This window comes from Urtica dioica, chromosome 8, assembly GCF_054948205.1.
Source record: "Urtica dioica subsp. dioica isolate 48M chromosome 8, U.dioica_male_clone48M_v1_H2, whole genome shotgun sequence".
NCBI classification, from domain to species: domain Eukaryota; kingdom Viridiplantae; phylum Streptophyta; class Magnoliopsida; order Rosales; family Urticaceae; genus Urtica; species Urtica dioica.
In genome coordinates this window covers 30,425,131-30,440,793 of record NC_142763.1, presented here as the reverse complement: position 1 = coordinate 30,440,793, position 15,663 = coordinate 30,425,131, and the positions used below count along the sequence as shown (strand labels likewise).

The following is a 15,663-nucleotide window of genomic DNA, read 5'->3' as shown; positions in this document are numbered from 1 at the left end:
TTCACTCGTAGAGAAAGTTACCTATGAAATAATCACAAAATAACAATTCTGAATACCACAAAACACCTCAGCCCGTTTTTGTTTGACTTTGACCATTGACTTCTTCTTTTTCTATCCTTTTTTTTTTTTTTTTTTGGCTTGAAATTCTTCTTTTTCTATTCCTCATCACTTTTCTTCCTGCCTTCCTCTCTCTCTCTCTCTCGCTGAACTTTAAACCCAACATAACAACATTGTCACTTTCTAGCTCTCATTTTTTGTTCCTGTACTTACTTGAATCTCTCTGTCTCTCTCTCTCTCTGTAAGTGTTTCAATGGCTTCTTCTGCTGTCCTGACCTTATGCTTTTGCTTCCTTCTCTCCTATTTCGCTCCTTCCATCGCAACAAACTCTGAAGGTAATTTCTCCCTCGTTTTGATTCAATTCATGTACTTTTGGCACTGCGTGAAATTGATTCATGATTTCTAATAATATTTTTGTTTTGTTAGTAATTTGATATTGTGAATAATTATGGCAGGAAATGCTTTACATGGGCTAAGAAGCAAACTTTCAGACCCCACAAACGTGTTGCAGAGCTGGGACCCAACTCTGGTGAATCCTTGCACTTGGTTCCATGTTACTTGCGATTCCAATTATCATGTCATTCGTTTGTAAGCAAGATTCTCTCTTCTTATCTTAATCACCCTCTTTTTTTTATTTTGTTTTTACCGACTGTTCATGCCTTTTTTTTGTATTTATATATTGTTCTTTCAAATTTCAGGGATTTGGGAAATTCTAACATTTCTGGGACTTTGGGACCTGAGCTTGGCGAGCTCAAGCATCTGCAGTACTTGTATATCCCTCTCTCCCGTTTTTTATTATCATATTTCTTGGTCTATTGTTTTGAGTTTAACTAAGGGGTTTTTTTTTTCCCTGTTGTAATTTGAATTTAGAGTTGATTACCATATTCTTTTATCTTTAAGAGTAGATCAGTTAAAAAAATGTATTTTTTTACTCGACTCAGATAGAATATTCAATTTTCAAATTTGTTTGATCTTAAATCATCTTTCTAAACTTGCTTGGAGTAACCACGCTTTGTTGGATATTCTCAACCAAATAGCTCAATGATTTGATGCCTTAAATGTGATTTGTCCTAAATCATGTGATGTCTTAAATGGGACCAATTTGCTTATCTCATTCTTAATCATGACTGTATACAGGGAGCTTTATAAGAATGAGATAAGTGGGAAAATACCAAAAGAGCTTGGAAAGTTGGAAAACCTCATTGGCATGGATTTGTATGACAACAAGTTTGAAGGAAAGATCCCGAAATCTTTTGCCAAATTGAAGTCACTAAAATTTATGTGAGTAAAACGTAAAACCCACCTCAACCATCTCAATCAATTTTTTTTTTTTTTTTTTTTTTGGTTTGTTTTTTCTTCGTGTGCTTGGCTTTTGACATGGTTGAATGAATCGTGGTTTCAGGCGGCTAAACAACAACAAGTTGACGGGATCGATCCCAAGAGAGCTCACTTCTCTCTCTAACCTTAAAGTCTTGTAAGTTCTAACCACTTTTTTTATGAAATGGAAATTAATTTATTGATTTGAGTCACATGGTAATCTTATGAAAAATGTGGCTTCTTTCGCAGCGATGTGTCTAACAACGATTTGTGTGGAACGATTCCTGTTGATGGACCGTTCACTACTTTCCCGATGGAGAGGTACTCAAATCTGTTTATTAATTCATTTCCTTATTTACGCATCACTCTTAGTTTTACGCATCAGCGGTCTCTATTTTTTTTGCCTATCGTTTGTTTAGAGAAAGAACTAAGATTGCCTGCCTCAGATTTACTCTTAAATACGATCATGACAAAAACTTATTTAGCATTGTAGAACTTAGAAATAGACGCTTGAGGCAGGTAAACAATTTAGAAGTTTTTGTGTGCAAAATTAATCCATGATTCAAACTTAAACCTATGGTTTAGTCTTTTAACTCTTTAGCAGAAAAAATACTTATCTGAATATTAACTCTGTTCTGATCCATGCATTTTTTTTTCCTTGCGTTTCAGTTTCGAGAACACTAGACTCAGTGGACCGGAGCTAAAAGGATTAGTGTCCTATGACTTTGGATGCTAAATCTGAAGAAGAGAAAAAGAAAAGGAAAAAAAAAAAGAACACTTAAAAAGCACCAGAAAGTAAGTAAGCAAGCAATGTAACTCTGTTTGATATTAAAAAAAACAAAAGAAAAGGAACTATTGGTTGATTGTTGTAAGTTGTAACTGGATAGTAATGGTCTAGCAGTATTAGCTATATTCGTAATATACTTATATAATGCATCAAAGTGAAATTGTAGTTCAAATGGCTGTTTGTGTTTGTGGTAGTTGTAAAATGCCAGATAAAAACTTCAAAGACTATTCAATCAACTATAAATTATTTGAAGCTAAAGTTTCTCGGTTGAGTTTTCTCTTTCATAAACTTTCATTAGGCATATTTGTTTGTACCGCTGGTATTTATTCATTACGTGCTTTAACATATTGGCCCTATACTTTTTCATTTTCTTTTACATCAATGTAAAATGGGTTATTACAAGCGGTCTTTTCTTCTTGGTTCTCCATTTCTCTCCTTCAGAATGAAGAACCCACAAATTAGCATTCAAAACTGAATTTCAGACCAAAATGTGCTCATTATCATCTGTAGTCGCTAGAAATTTGACAAGAATAATCCCGCTTGAGCTTAGCAGTGACTTGATTAATTCTGACATAGAACCAAGCTACAAAATTGATTGGGAATAAGGTGTTTGACCTCAGTCAAAATACTGTCTCTCACTCAAGGTGTTCAAATAAGTTCAAGGGAGTAATAATGAGGCGATCAAGAAACTATGTAAATTCAACTTGATTAATATGACTAGGCTTGACCAGGTCCGGCCAAGTTAGACAAACTGAGCAAGACTTGCCCAAGGTTGACTCGCCAAGAACCTGAGCTCGCCGGTCGTCGTTCAACTCAGGCGAGCATCTTGGTGAGTGACCTGGAGGCCGATTCAATGAGCTACTCAAAACTCGGAGACAAAGACCAGTCAATTGTCTCTTTCTCAACGGTCTCGCTCATTTAGGATCGATGAGCTCAGAGGACAAGATCGATGGTATAAATAGGAGAGGCATGCGCCAAAAATAACCTTCAAGCTTCAAATAGAAGAGTTTTTACGTTTATTGGGCATTGAACCATCTTTCCCTTCTCAGAGTAGATCACTTCATAGAAACGAGTCTTGCCACCCGACGAAGCTAACTGATTTAAAGTTTAAGCCAATACAAACAACAAAAATGAGAGCAGGAAATTCCACATTGATTGAACAACTTCATTGGTGGAAGAGAAATGGTCATAAAAAAAAAATCACACAACAGGAAGTCCAAGTAATTGCATATATTTACATATATTCAGGGTTGATCAGAGTAATAGGTATCGGCGTCTACGAAGTGTGTAATCGTGTTATTAGTAGGTGGCACATGAACTGGATTGTGTGGTATTGGAGAGGTTGAGCCTACGCATAGTTTAATGAGATGTTGATGGTGTAACTTTTCCTCATCCGAGATTTTTTTAGATTTTCTCACCAAAGATTTTAAGGGGACTTTATTTTAAATAAATTAAGAAACAATAATAAACCCCAACTAAAGGTCCAATAAGTTGTCAACCATAGATCATAAAAAATAAAGTGTGAGGTAAACAAGATTTTCAATTCAAATAAGGGAAATTGCCTCAATTAATAGCAACTTTGATACTTTGGACTAAAGTAGTAGCAACTATATTTTTAGATACTTTTACTAGTAACCGTAGACTTATATATCTACAATTATTGTTAATTGTAGACTTGTAAATTTACATTTTATGACAACTGTATACATTCATGTCTACAGTTACTACTTAAATTGTCTAAAAACATAGTTGTTACTATTTTGGTCCAAATTATCAAAATTGCTATTAGTTGAGGCAATTTTCCTTCGCATAAACATATGACAGACTTTGTGGTTATCAACCAACGATCTTCCAATACAAATCAGAGGGTGACAAACCCAATATTCAAAAAGATATAACATAAAGAAAAATGAATGTGAGTGGATCCCACTTGATAAGTAAGCCCTATATATGTGAGTGCTTTGTCGCGTCAGTGCGCTGCTAGGTAGCAGTGCTCCTATCATAACATAGATATAAAAGCAAACTATATGTTCAAGTACCCCAGCATCAAGAAATGATCAACCCCAAATTATAGGGCAAATATAGATTTGATCTTATTAATAAATAAATAAAGACAATTAGGCCAGTAACCCAATAACTCATCATTCTTTTAAAAAATAGCCCAAGTTTTACTTTAATAGGAAAATAGCTCATCATACCGAAGTTAATTAAATTAAATGCTTAGTTAATTTAATTAGAGAAATTGCCCAATTTGCTACCAATTTCATAACATCTCCCCACTTTCCACAAAAAAGACTAATTTGGCCCAAAATGTCACCATCTATGTCAACAATGTTGACATCTATTTTTGCACTTCACTATTAGATGTCAACATTGTTGACATATTTTTGGCCAAATTAGTCTTTTGGTGGAAAGTGAGAAAATGTTATGAAATTAGTGGCAAATGAGGTAATTTCTCATTTAATTAACTGAATAGTTAATTTAACTAACTTCGGGCTTTTGAGCTATTTTCTTAATAAAAATAAAATTTGGCTAATTGCATAAATACTTCAAACAAAAAATCAAACCATAAAAAATAAGAAAACAAGATCATCTTGTAACGAATAACAAAGCCGACCCTCAAAATCACATACGCACCCGCGTGCTGCTCCTTGGTGACTTATTTATTAATCAGCTATAAAATCGACTATTTTTTCAAACTAGTAAGTTTGAAGTATAAAAATCATTTTTACTCCAACTTTTTTATATATATATATCATCCTTAAATACTTTGAGAAAAATTTCATGAACTAGACTCCCTACTATATAAAGTTACAAAAAAAGACCTCTTACTTGACAAGTTGCTAATATATATTATTTTGGTTTAAAATATTATTAACTTCATGCTTATTTTACTTTTTTTATATTCAATTTTATTTTATTCTCAACTATATATCTCATTTTGTTTCTCTTACTTTTAAATCACATTGAAAATATATTTTTGAACAAGAAATACTTTGCATGTCAAAGATGTTGAAGAACAATATAAAACTCTAAGCCGCCGGATTCCGGCAAAAAATAATGTTGTTGGCAGTGCAAACCACGGACTCCGGTTTACTCCGAGAAAAAATATTTATTACTTTTGTACGTGGAATCTGATGAAATTCAATATGATCTTTATAATCTTCAATATGCATAAAAACTAAAAAAAAAAATGAAATAAAAACAGGCGCACCACATAGAAATTTAAAAACTTGGTACGAAAATAAGTTTTGAATCTGATTATTTCACTTTTTGTAACAATTAAGTTATGTAGACAGGGACAAAGTTACTTTAGGTTTTTTTATTTTTTATTTTTTATTTTTTTTACACTTTGTCAATTTTAATTTTTTACTCTAACAATTTATAAATTAGTCCCCTATAATTTTTTTTAGCATATTAGTCTCTCTAATTTAAGTTTTTTTGTCCGTCCTGATCAATATATATTACATCAAAATCAAAAGAAAAACTTATTTTTGTTTTTTGTTTTTGAGAAAGGGGCACTATCGGTCAAGATTACATGATATATTAGCAGTATAAAGCGTAAGTGGCACTATGGCCAAGATTACATAGTAGGTGGCACTATTGGCCAAGATTACATATTTATTAGAATAAATCCTACGGGGTATGCATGTCTGCAGCCCATGGGGGCTTGAACCCATGACCTCTCCGTCGAGGTGAGTGTAGGATTACCGCGAGACCAAACTAGCTACCACAAAAAAAAAAAAAAAAAAATTATTTTTGTAGCTCGTTAAAAAAGAAGTCTATTCATCCGCATAAAATTTGTACCTACTACCTACGTAGAAGTCAAACATGGCAACAAAAACAAAAAAGAAGTCAAATAATACATGCAACGGTGGCAAGCATAAGCATTTTGTCGTGGGAGACTGGTAGCAATAGACACGATCGCATTATATAACGTATTAGTATTACACGTGTCAGGTTTCTACGACCACATGAAAAGCCCACACTCTTGGAACACGTTTTCAGACCAGTATGTACTTACACGTGGCAATCATCTATGAGCTCACCTTGACACGCGTCGTAATGGAATGGGTAAACTGATTTCGAAATTCGAACTATCAAGCCAGAATTGGCAGAGACTTCGAAGTTACCCACTTGCCTATTTTTGGTTCAGTACAACACCACAAGGTCCACAACCGAAAGCCCAATAAATTCCTTTTTTTTTCCAACCAAAAAAAAATCCATCTTTTTTTTTTTTTGAAAAGCTTCAAAAAAAAAAAAAAAATCCATCTTAAACCATTATATATGTATGTGGAGTGGAGACCTAACTTTTTGGTTTCTATTTATCAATGTGCTTATCCACGATTAGGATACCAAAATTAATTTTTTGTATCTTGCTAATGCTTGTTGATGTTTAGAATTCCAATATTAATTTTTGGTATCTAGTTATTTTTGTGCTTTGTAAATAAATTATATTCAACATTTTTTATTAAAATCATAAAAGAATGAAAAATATATAATATCCCATTATATTTATTGAGCTATGATAGAATAGTGCATTTATACTCCATATAAGATGCAACAACATCTTATGTTTCTTTTTTTAATAGGGAAAATGTTATGTTGTTGTACCCATCAGAATTGTCCTTAAAAGCGTGATTATAATGTTATCAAGTTGTAAATAAACCTATATTTTACAATTACGAAGCATAGTTTGATGACAAATGTACAAGTAATATTTTGCAATAAAATTTCGTCAAAACAAAACATAAGAGAACGAGTAAACAAATACGACATAATTTTGCCAATAAATTAAACCTAATTAATTTTCACGTATATATTCCCACGAGACACAGCAGCGAAAAAGACTCTTTTTTTTTTGGCATTTCTACACTTTTCCACCTAAAACCCTTCTCTCTCTTCTCAAAACCCCAAAAAGACAAACACCAGACCTCCAATGGCGATCGGCGCTTTCACGAGGACCGCCAAAGCCACGGTCCCAAGGCTGTTCACCGGCCGTTCGACCGTCGGAGACCTCGTCAGAGCTCCGGCGAGAGTTCGCCCACAGACGCCGCAGCCAAGAGCCTACCTCCGTTTCCCTCAGTTTGTGAAGAAAGCGAAAGAACTCGAGATCAAAAGCTCTATGTTTTCTTCGGCTTTCTCATCTTCCTCGCCTTCGTCTTCTTCGACGAAAGAAATCGGAATCGTGGGGTGGTATTTGGGGATGGTGAAATGCTGGCCGATTCTCACCAAGAGCGTCACGTCGTCAGTCATTTACATCGCCGCCGATTTGTCTTCTCAGGTACCACTGATTTCGAATCCGACTCTAGGGTTTTCTTGGAGTTCAAACTTCAAGCTGTTTGTTTTTGTCTCTTATTTTATACGGTCGAATGAGAAAGAAAGAAAGTAGTTTTGTCATCGTCACTATTTGAGATATTTTCCTTTTTCTTTTTTTTTTTCTTTTTTTTTTTTGTGTTGCGAGAGTGCACAGTGTCCATGAAACTGTTTCGCTGCTAAATGAATCATAATTGCATAACGAGCCTAGAAGTTGGAGATAGTTTGTGATTATAGAGGTGGTATATTGAAATGGCAAAGTATCATTCATACCCCATGTGTTACCTAAACCTTGCAACCGAAAGTTTATCACAATCATCTTCTCAATCCAGAAGAGTTTTTTGTTAATTGTAAAATTAACGCATGTTTTATTAATTTTATGAAATTATTCTTTGTCGACATTCTTGACTTTTGGTTCTTAATTTTACCAATGATCAAGAACTGCGATTTTGTTACTAATAATCAAATTAGCAAGCAAAAAGTCAAACCAAAATCTCAATTAAGATATGAATATAAACTTAAGATTCAGGGGAGGATTGGGATCGATTTTAAAATACACTGTGATTTAAATAATTTCGGAAATGATATTTTTCCCATTTGAAAAACTTAAGTTTTTTTTAGATTTTAAATTTCATTAAGACTCAGAATCGTTCAAGAGATTGCTCCGAACAAGGATCGGAGCTTCCTGTTCCCAGCAGAAACCATTGAGCTCAGAGGACATAGCCCATTGACCAATACTGTGGGCTGTTCTATTTACATCTCTTGGAACCCAAACAAACTTGGATGAAATCGAAATGACATTAAAACATCTTTGACCTGTTCATAGAGGGGAATAAGAGGCCACACCAGACAGTCTTTTTGCAGATGCAAACTATCCAAGAGTACCGTCCGTACAGCCCCTGAAGACTTTATCATTCTTCCATGTCAGAGATCGCTTCGAGGGTCATCGTGCTCCTAATAATGTCTTCGTATTTCCTTCCACGATGATGTCTTCCTTCGTCCACCGCTTCCCTCTGCCTATTGCTCGTTGCATATGAAAAAACATAGTTATGTGATCAGAAAACTGCTTCGAAAGGGATTTCTGTTTGTTTGATTGTTGGTTTTTTTTTTTGTCTACTTGTTTTGTTTGATCATCAGACAATATCGCAACAATCATTGGACTCGTACGATTTCGTGAGGACGTCTCGTATGGGCTGTTACGGGATGCTCGTTCTAGGTCCCTCGCTTCACTTCTGGTTCAACTTCATGTCCAAACTCTTCCCGAACCGCGATGTACTGTCGACACTGAAGAAAATGGCGATGGGTCAGATGATATACGGACCCATTTTGACAGTCGTTTTCTTCTCCTTGAATGCCCGTCTACAAGGTCTGTGATTTTTTTTCCCATGTTAAATCTTACAGTGGACTATAGTGGCGTGGCTATGGTTGTTTATCTAGGCTTTTTTTTTTTTTTTTTTGCTGTTGCAAAACCCAGGTGAAAATGGCACAGAGATTGTTGCGAGATTAAAAAGAGACTTGTTGCCCACAATGCTAAATGGAGTTATGTATTGGCCTGTATGTGATTTTATCACATTCCGATTCGTTCCTGTCCATTTACAGGTAAAGTTTTCGGTATTTTTTTTTCAATAATTTCTCTTCCGTAGCAGCTCTCGGTTTAATTGACTGGTCTTGGTGTGTCTTCTTATTTTAACAGCCTTTGGTGAGCAATTCGTTCTCGTATCTGTGGACTATTTATATGACATACATGGCTGGCCTAGAGAAAGCTACGTAAAGAAGCTTCTGCTTTGAACCACTGAGCTTCATGGCATGCCTTTCAAATATTGTTAGAGAAACTGATGTTCTTCTCCCTTGTATTGATTGGGAAGTACAGTCAGGTTATAGGCAAATTTTTTAATGGAAGAAATTCCTCAAGTTTTCATGTTTTTTTATTTTATTTTACAAACTCCAGTCAAATAGGGTTCTCTGTAAAGCAGTGGATTAAAATTTGTTGACATTCTTAAAGTGTATTAGTTTCTCATTTCTCGGGCACATTCTCAGCTTTTGAAGTATTTGACCGTACACAATCTCTTTGACAGTGAAACAACATGTAGCCTGTAGATGTGTAGATTCTATTTTATCTTGGTGATCCGACCTTCGAAAATTCTGAATTTACAATTAAAAATGGAAATTAAAGTTAATATTGGGAGAAATTTAAAATTATGTATTGTGTATGAAAGTTAATAAATTTTGAGTGGAATAGTCGGGCAATGAGAAAAAAATAAATCTCCCACGTGTGTGAATTTGTTTGCATTCTTATTTTTCATTCAGATGAAATCCCAGTTTGAATTATAGATTTTTGCACAAATTTTCCCCCGGAACTTTCCTCAATCCAAGCAGATGGGAACAGCTTCTATATCAAACACCAATCACCAACTGTCAGAAGTGTATTGTGTTGAAGTCTTGGTACAATCACCTTCAACTTTTCAATAGTCTATACAATTTCATGGTAGCACTGATCTTGAATGACGACTAGAAGAAGTGTGGCCAATCAGAAAAAAAAAAAAGAACAGAGATGAATTTGATCTTGAAAAATGAGGCCCTTTCATTGAATCAAGGAGTTTACAACGGGCTGTATAAACATTTCCTTGCCATAACTTGTACATATCATATCAAACTCTATACCCAAACACGACCTACACAGAATTGAACTACATACTTATTATTCCTCTACCTGGCAATGAAACAAAAAAATTCCATATGATCTTCAACTATAAAAGTATTTTCAGTCTTCGTCAGAGGCACGGCATCCGATCTTCTCGAGCTGTACGGCCCAATCTACCCCAAGAATCCGGGGATTCAACTCCATCGCCGCCCGAAAGTCCAACAAAGACGCACGTGCAAAGCTCCCACGCCTCGACCCGGCTAAGCTCAAGCAAGGCTCGACGAGCCTCTTCAGATACGCCTCGAGCCCGTTGTTCAGCAGATTGGCACAGTCCACCGAAACGCTCAACCCTTCGCTCTCCAGCTTCCGGTTCATCCGATTCCTCAGCGACCTCGTGTCGGGAAATTCCCCGCTGCTCTGACAAGTCTCGACCCGGCGGTGATTGTTGTTGACACACAGAGACTTGCGAGACCAGGCTCCGAGGGTGAGCCCGAACGGGGCCGTGACTGGGCTCCGACTCTGCACGCCGGGGCTTCCCGAGAAGGCTTGCTCGACTTCTTCACCGTCCTCGACGGAGGCCACTTCGAGCGGCGGTCGGCTTCCGAGGGACAAGAGCTCCGTGGCGGCGCTCTGCTGGGTTTTCCCGTGCGGGCCGAGAGGGCTTGGACGGTCCCGGAGCGAAGACCTGGCCTTCAGGGAATGGTGATGATGTGGACTCTTCTGGGACCCATTCAAGGTCTTGAAGACTCCGGTTTTCTTTCTGAGGGCTCTCGGCGGTGGAGTCTTCGAGAGGCACGCGTTCTTGGCGATCGAAGTGATGAGGTGGTTGTGGAGAGAGAGGTTTTCTCTGCCGATGGTTCGAAGGCATAGCTTGTTGAACTCCGATTTGGTGATCTTGAGGCTGAAGAGCCTTCTGAGGTGGTCGAAGTATTTCTCGGCTCTCTGATGCCCGATTCGCTGCACCACTAGAGCCTTCACGTCTAGGGTTTCGACCCGGGTATAGCTTTGATCGACAGGCATTTCGCCGAGCACCAATTCGCACCAAAACAGTCTTGAAGCTTCAATCCTCAAACCCTAAAACCCTAATTCCGAAATTGAACCATCTGTGTTTTAATTTCTTTTTCTTTTTTTTTTACCGAAAATCGCATATCAGAAAACAGGCGTCTGAATTCGTCAGCCAAATTAACGAAGCCAATTCGGGAGCACAATTCGATTTTGACTTTGCGATGACATAGACTTGGAATTTAAGCTATAAAGTTCAGAGCTTTCATGTATTGTTACAGCGAAGGAAGCAAATACGATCAATTTTTCAGCGATGACTAGAGTTAATCGGACAGACAAAATTCCGAATTCGACGCGAAAGCTGAACCCCTAATCGACTAATTCCAGAGAGAGAGAGAGAGAGAGAGAGAGAGAGAGAGAGAGAGAGACGTACCATGGAAATGGTCGAGACTGAGAACTCGACGACGGAATCAGAGTGTCGTTGGGGCTATTTCAGGATAGAAAGATTTTGTCGTACGCTCTCACGCCAACGCCGCAAAAGTCCACCAACCAAACAGAGACTATGTAATGCAATGCCTTTCCTCACTCTTTGCCTCCAACGAAACTCACGTGACCACTTTTCGGCGTTGAGTCTGTCTAGATTTTCAAGAAGAAATTTCAATAACATTGTGTTAATCAATTTAATTTTTTTTAAATACCATTTTACATTCCATCATTTACTTATTTTATGCACCCCAAAAGTTTAACTCGAGTAAACAAGAGCTCTTACTTGTGAGGGGACCTTGGAGGGAACTACTGCGAGAAGTCGAGGGTTTAATTGACTTTTAGATCTCTAGTAAGTTAGCGTTCGTCAATTATTTCTAAATCAGTAAACTATCACGGACAAAACTATCCGAACTTGAATTAAATAGGTGATTTTAAAATTTCAAGAATTAATCGGTTTATTTAGGTTAGCCTAGTGTACCTAGGTTAGCCTAGCGGTAATTCCACACCACCTCCTCTGTGAAGGTCGTGGATTCAATTCCCACTGCAGCAAAGCTGCCTTCAAAAAAAAAAAATCGGTTTATTTAGAATTCTTATATTAAAAATTGGTAATTTTGTCATTTCCCCATATTGTTTAAAGAACCCGTTTGGTGGTAGATATTTTTGGGAAGTGCGTTGTTCTTCTAAATTCTTGTAGCTCCTTCTCATTTAACAAGTCGATAGAATGGAAGTGCTTCTATCTACATTACACAATAACCTAATCATATCTTACTTGAGTCGAAAATTATTATCACAGTGATTATTTTATATGAATAACTGTATTAGAATGGAAGAAAAGATAAATAAAATTGTACATGCTTTATCACGGACAAAAAAATAAATACCACACCCTTTTTTGCATCCTGATTCGGAAATAATGGAGTTGCACTATTTTCTAAAATCACCAACTATAATTACTTTGCACGGTTTTTACTTTTTATCACCAACTACAAATCGCTTCCAATCATACTTCTAGCTTGATCTATCTTGAAAGAAATTACGAATATTCGATTACATTTTATGCACGTTTGATTGTTAACCCTGAAACTCTATCAGAGCACTTGGCTTAAAAAGTATTTCATTTCAAAATTTGGCCTGAACTTCTCATCAACAAAAATCATTGAACAACATTTGTATTTCTTCATACAAGGTCTCCTCCTAAAAGTAACAAAAGCTACCCAAAAAAAAAAAAATCATTCATCTGTATATAATCTGTTACTTACACACACATACACACTAAAATTCCAACATTAAAAAAAAAAAAAAAAAAAAAAAAAAAAAAAAAAAAAACCAGTTTATTCTCTGCTACAGCCCTATGGAGTATCTGAGCTCTCTTTATTTTGCGAGAGAAGCCGGAGCGAGGCCTCGTCTTGGACGGTCGGCTCCGGAATTATCTCGGGGACGAATGTGAGGAGCCCTTTTTCCTTGAGGAAGGCGAGAGCCGGGTAGAGCAAGAAGCCGAAGACGATGACGGCTCCGGTGACGAGAAAAGTGGCGAGGGAGGCGAGGCACATGACGAGCAGGAGGAGGAGCGCCGGAGGGAGGCAGAGGAGCACCGCCCCGGCCGTCCCCACCGGGACTCTGTAGGGGCGGTGAAGCTCCGGCTTCTTCACCCTCAGCTTGATGAAAGCCGCGAACTCGAGCAACATCCCCACCGAGTACAAGAAGTTTAGCAGCTCCAAGATCTCCTGAAACTTCATCCACGAGAACAGGACCACCCCAGCGCCCGAGCACAGGATCCCGATCGTCGGCGTCCCGTATTTCGACCTACATCGTTTACTATTTCATTTCAACTCCAACACCAATATATATAATCGTCCTATAGCTGTAAAAATGTAATACGATTCTTCGATGATTCCCGCTCGAAGAGTGTGGTATCTTTTCAGACCCTCGTCTTTAGATTCCTTTCCGATCGTTGAATTAGGATTCAAGCAACAATTTCAAATTCACATGTCCTCTCTGCCGCTCATTGGTAAATAATATCACAGGCACATCCTCAGCACTTTCTAATATTTACTCTGTTTATTTATCCACAAACAAACGAGCCCAGATCATTCGTCTCTCCATTCGAAAAATAGTTCATTTAAACATTTGATATTGCTAAATATCTAACGTTTGGTAAATTTTCGGTAAATATCCATTTTTAGACGTAAATCTTAAGTAAATAGCTACTTTCCGACCTAAATTTTAGGTAAATAGCTACTTTCATATATCAAAAATTTAAGTCTATTATTTTCCTAATTTTCCGAAGAAAGTAAGCGAAAGAATGAATGGAAGAGAGAAGTGACCTTGAAGAGAAAAAAGCAGGAAGCATCCCAATGTGGCTCATCCCAAGGAGCTGAAAGCTGTCACTGCTCATCTCAGCCTCAAACAAGCCCATATTCGACATAGCCGCCGCGGCCTGAATCCACAGCTTAAGCCACGCGCCGCCGATCAGAAAACCCGCCTCCGCAAAGTACCCGTCGCTCCACTCGCCGGAGCCGGTCGCCAGAGCCCCGGTCCCGGCCAGAAGCGGCACAATGTACGAACAGACGACCACCACGACGCCCCCGAGAAGAGCCCTCGGAAAAGTCCGGCTCGGATCCTCGACCTCCCCGGCCAAAGTGCTGGCCTTGTCCCAGTAATTCAGGTTCCAGAACAAGGTGTTGAAGTAGCCCCTCAGGTCAACGCTCGCCCAGTCAACGGCGAGCCACCGCCGCGGCTTGATCTTGGGGACGGCCAGGACCGCCATCACCGCGAAGGGGCTCAGAGAGAAGACCGCCAAGCACACGGCGGAGATTCCGACGATGTGGAGGCCTCGGTAATTGAGGTAGGTGAGGGACACCGTGATTCCGAGCAGGGCCGGGATTCTCGCCGGAGCTCGGGAGAGGATCGGGAGCGAGCGATCGAGGTAGTCGAGGAAGAGGACTGGGTAGAGAGCGTTGTCCATGACTCCGCTGAACCATTTCCAGTAGCCTTCTTGGAATCCCCAGAAAGGACCGAAGGCCGCGGAGATCCAGAGCACGTACCCTCCGTTCTCCGGGAAGCTCGTGGCCAGCTCCGCCGTGACCAGCGCCTCCGGGACGCTCCAGATGAACGGGAAGATCACGAACCCTAGGAGAGATAAAAGCGGTCCGCCGCCGCATTTTACGGAGTCTTCCACGCCGAAGGGTCCGCCGGAGACGGCGTAGAATATCAGAGCGATCAGGGGTAAAACGGTCAGCTTGGGGTTTTTCTTCTTCGTATTGGGACCGCCATTGTTGGAGGTCGTTGTTGTTGTTGTTGCTGATGATGATGTCACTGATATTTCATCTTCTTCACCCATCCACAATCGGAAGTCGAAGAACCAGCAATAATTGGAAAATGGGAGAAAGGAAAAAATAAGAAGAGAGAAAAAAAAATATTGAAAAGTCAAAGTTTTGACGTGTTGTGGAACAACGCTTGTGCTAGTTTGTGAAAATATCAGGGGATAGTGCAAGCACGTGGCTAGTATTTAGTCACATGCTTATTGAATATTGTGACAGTATGGGAGTTGTGTATCCCTGAAATTGTCCAAACCCATACAATAATGTTAGTCTAGTGGTGCCAACGTGGCCGTGATTAATCAAGTTGCTTTTGTTTTTTGGCCTGATAATTGCCATTATTATCCTATTTTTGTCTGTCCCATACGGGAAGATAGTTAATTTTCCGATCACTATTTTTTATAATATAGTTATTAATTATAACATGTGAAGACTGATATATCAATATCATCGTATCTACTTCGTTGGCGCATTTACTTACGGTTGTTGCATAAGGATCATTTAAGGGGGGGCGAGGTAAGGTAGTCTCTAAATCATAATAATAATAATAAAAAATTATGTTTTGGGTTTCTTTTTTTTCTAGGAGTGAAATTGAATCAACTCTGTTTGATTTTGGTCGTTTTTTTATATAATCGACTGTGTATTTTTGGTTTTCAAAATTTTGGACTGATAACTAGATCGATTTAGTTAAAAAAACAAAAAAACTTGCCTATAAATAATTCGAATATCCAATTATTTAC

The 15,663-nt window shown here is 38.2% G+C and overlaps 4 protein-coding genes across 5 annotated transcripts; 2 read left to right on the top strand and 2 right to left on the bottom strand.

Moving 5' to 3' along the window:
• The first annotated feature begins 146 nt into the window (after window positions 1-146).
• Window positions 147-2,474, top strand: LOC149389114 (leucine-rich repeat protein 2-like). The gene is made up of 7 exons (XM_089623885.1): window positions 147-392; window positions 513-645; window positions 756-827; window positions 1,195-1,338; window positions 1,460-1,531; window positions 1,624-1,695; window positions 2,044-2,474. The coding sequence occupies exons 1-7, from the start codon at window positions 311-313 to the stop codon at window positions 2,108-2,110; spliced, it is 642 nt and encodes a 213-aa protein (XP_089480011.1). The 5' UTR covers window positions 147-310; the 3' UTR covers window positions 2,111-2,474.
• A 4,528-nt stretch (window positions 2,475-7,002) lies between these two features.
• Window positions 7,003-9,593, top strand: LOC149389113 (uncharacterized). Its single transcript, XM_089623423.1, has 4 exons — window positions 7,003-7,445; window positions 8,615-8,843; window positions 8,952-9,076; window positions 9,171-9,593. The coding sequence occupies exons 1-4, from the start codon at window positions 7,101-7,103 to the stop codon at window positions 9,246-9,248; spliced, it is 777 nt and encodes a 258-aa protein (XP_089479549.1). The 5' UTR covers window positions 7,003-7,100; the 3' UTR covers window positions 9,249-9,593.
• A 418-nt stretch (window positions 9,594-10,011) lies between these two features.
• On the bottom strand, window positions 10,012-11,723 carry LOC149389112 (transcriptional regulator of RNA polII, SAGA, subunit). Of its 2 annotated transcripts, none has more exons than XM_089623422.1 (2): window positions 11,554-11,723; window positions 10,012-11,221 (listed from the first exon to the last, which is right to left on the bottom strand). In XM_089623422.1, the coding sequence occupies exon 2, from the start codon at window positions 11,136-11,138 to the stop codon at window positions 10,239-10,241; it is 900 nt and encodes a 299-aa protein (XP_089479548.1). In that variant the 5' UTR covers window positions 11,139-11,221; window positions 11,554-11,723; the 3' UTR covers window positions 10,012-10,238. The 2 variants fall into 2 exon arrangements, with proteins under 2 accessions (XP_089479548.1, XP_089479547.1); XM_089623421.1 differs by having other exon boundaries at window positions 10,012-11,200; window positions 11,554-11,722.
• A 1,026-nt stretch (window positions 11,724-12,749) lies between these two features.
• Window positions 12,750-15,055, bottom strand: PUT5 (Amino acid permease family protein). Its single transcript, XM_089624511.1, has 2 exons — window positions 13,931-15,055; window positions 12,750-13,409 (listed from the first exon to the last, which is right to left on the bottom strand). The coding sequence occupies exons 1-2, from the start codon at window positions 14,944-14,946 to the stop codon at window positions 12,956-12,958; spliced, it is 1,470 nt and encodes a 489-aa protein (XP_089480637.1). The 5' UTR covers window positions 14,947-15,055; the 3' UTR covers window positions 12,750-12,955.
• Window positions 15,056-15,663: the final 608 nt, after the last annotated feature.

Coding starts and splice junctions, on each gene's coding strand:
- LOC149389114 (XM_089623885.1), top strand. CDS start 311: ATGGCTTCTTCTGCTGTCCTGACCTTATGCTTTTGCTTCCTTCTCTCC. Junction 646..755: donor AATTATCATGTCATTCGTTT/GTAAGCAAGATT, acceptor TTCAAATTTCAG/GGATTTGGGAAATTCTAACA. Junction 1,339..1,459: donor TTGAAGTCACTAAAATTTAT/GTGAGTAAAACG, acceptor TCGTGGTTTCAG/GCGGCTAAACAACAACAAGT.
- LOC149389113 (XM_089623423.1), top strand. CDS start 7,101: ATGGCGATCGGCGCTTTCACGAGGACCGCCAAAGCCACGGTCCCAAGG. Junction 8,844..8,951: donor CTTGAATGCCCGTCTACAAG/GTCTGTGATTTT, acceptor TGCAAAACCCAG/GTGAAAATGGCACAGAGATT. Junction 9,077..9,170: donor TCGTTCCTGTCCATTTACAG/GTAAAGTTTTCG, acceptor TTATTTTAACAG/CCTTTGGTGAGCAATTCGTT.
- LOC149389112 (XM_089623422.1), bottom strand. CDS start 11,138: ATGCCTGTCGATCAAAGCTATACCCGGGTCGAAACCCTAGACGTGAAG.
- PUT5 (XM_089624511.1), bottom strand. CDS start 14,946: ATGGGTGAAGAAGATGAAATATCAGTGACATCATCATCAGCAACAACA. Junction 13,410..13,930: donor CCTGCTTTTTTCTCTTCAAG/GTCACTTCTCTC, acceptor TAAACGATGTAG/GTCGAAATACGGGACGCCGA.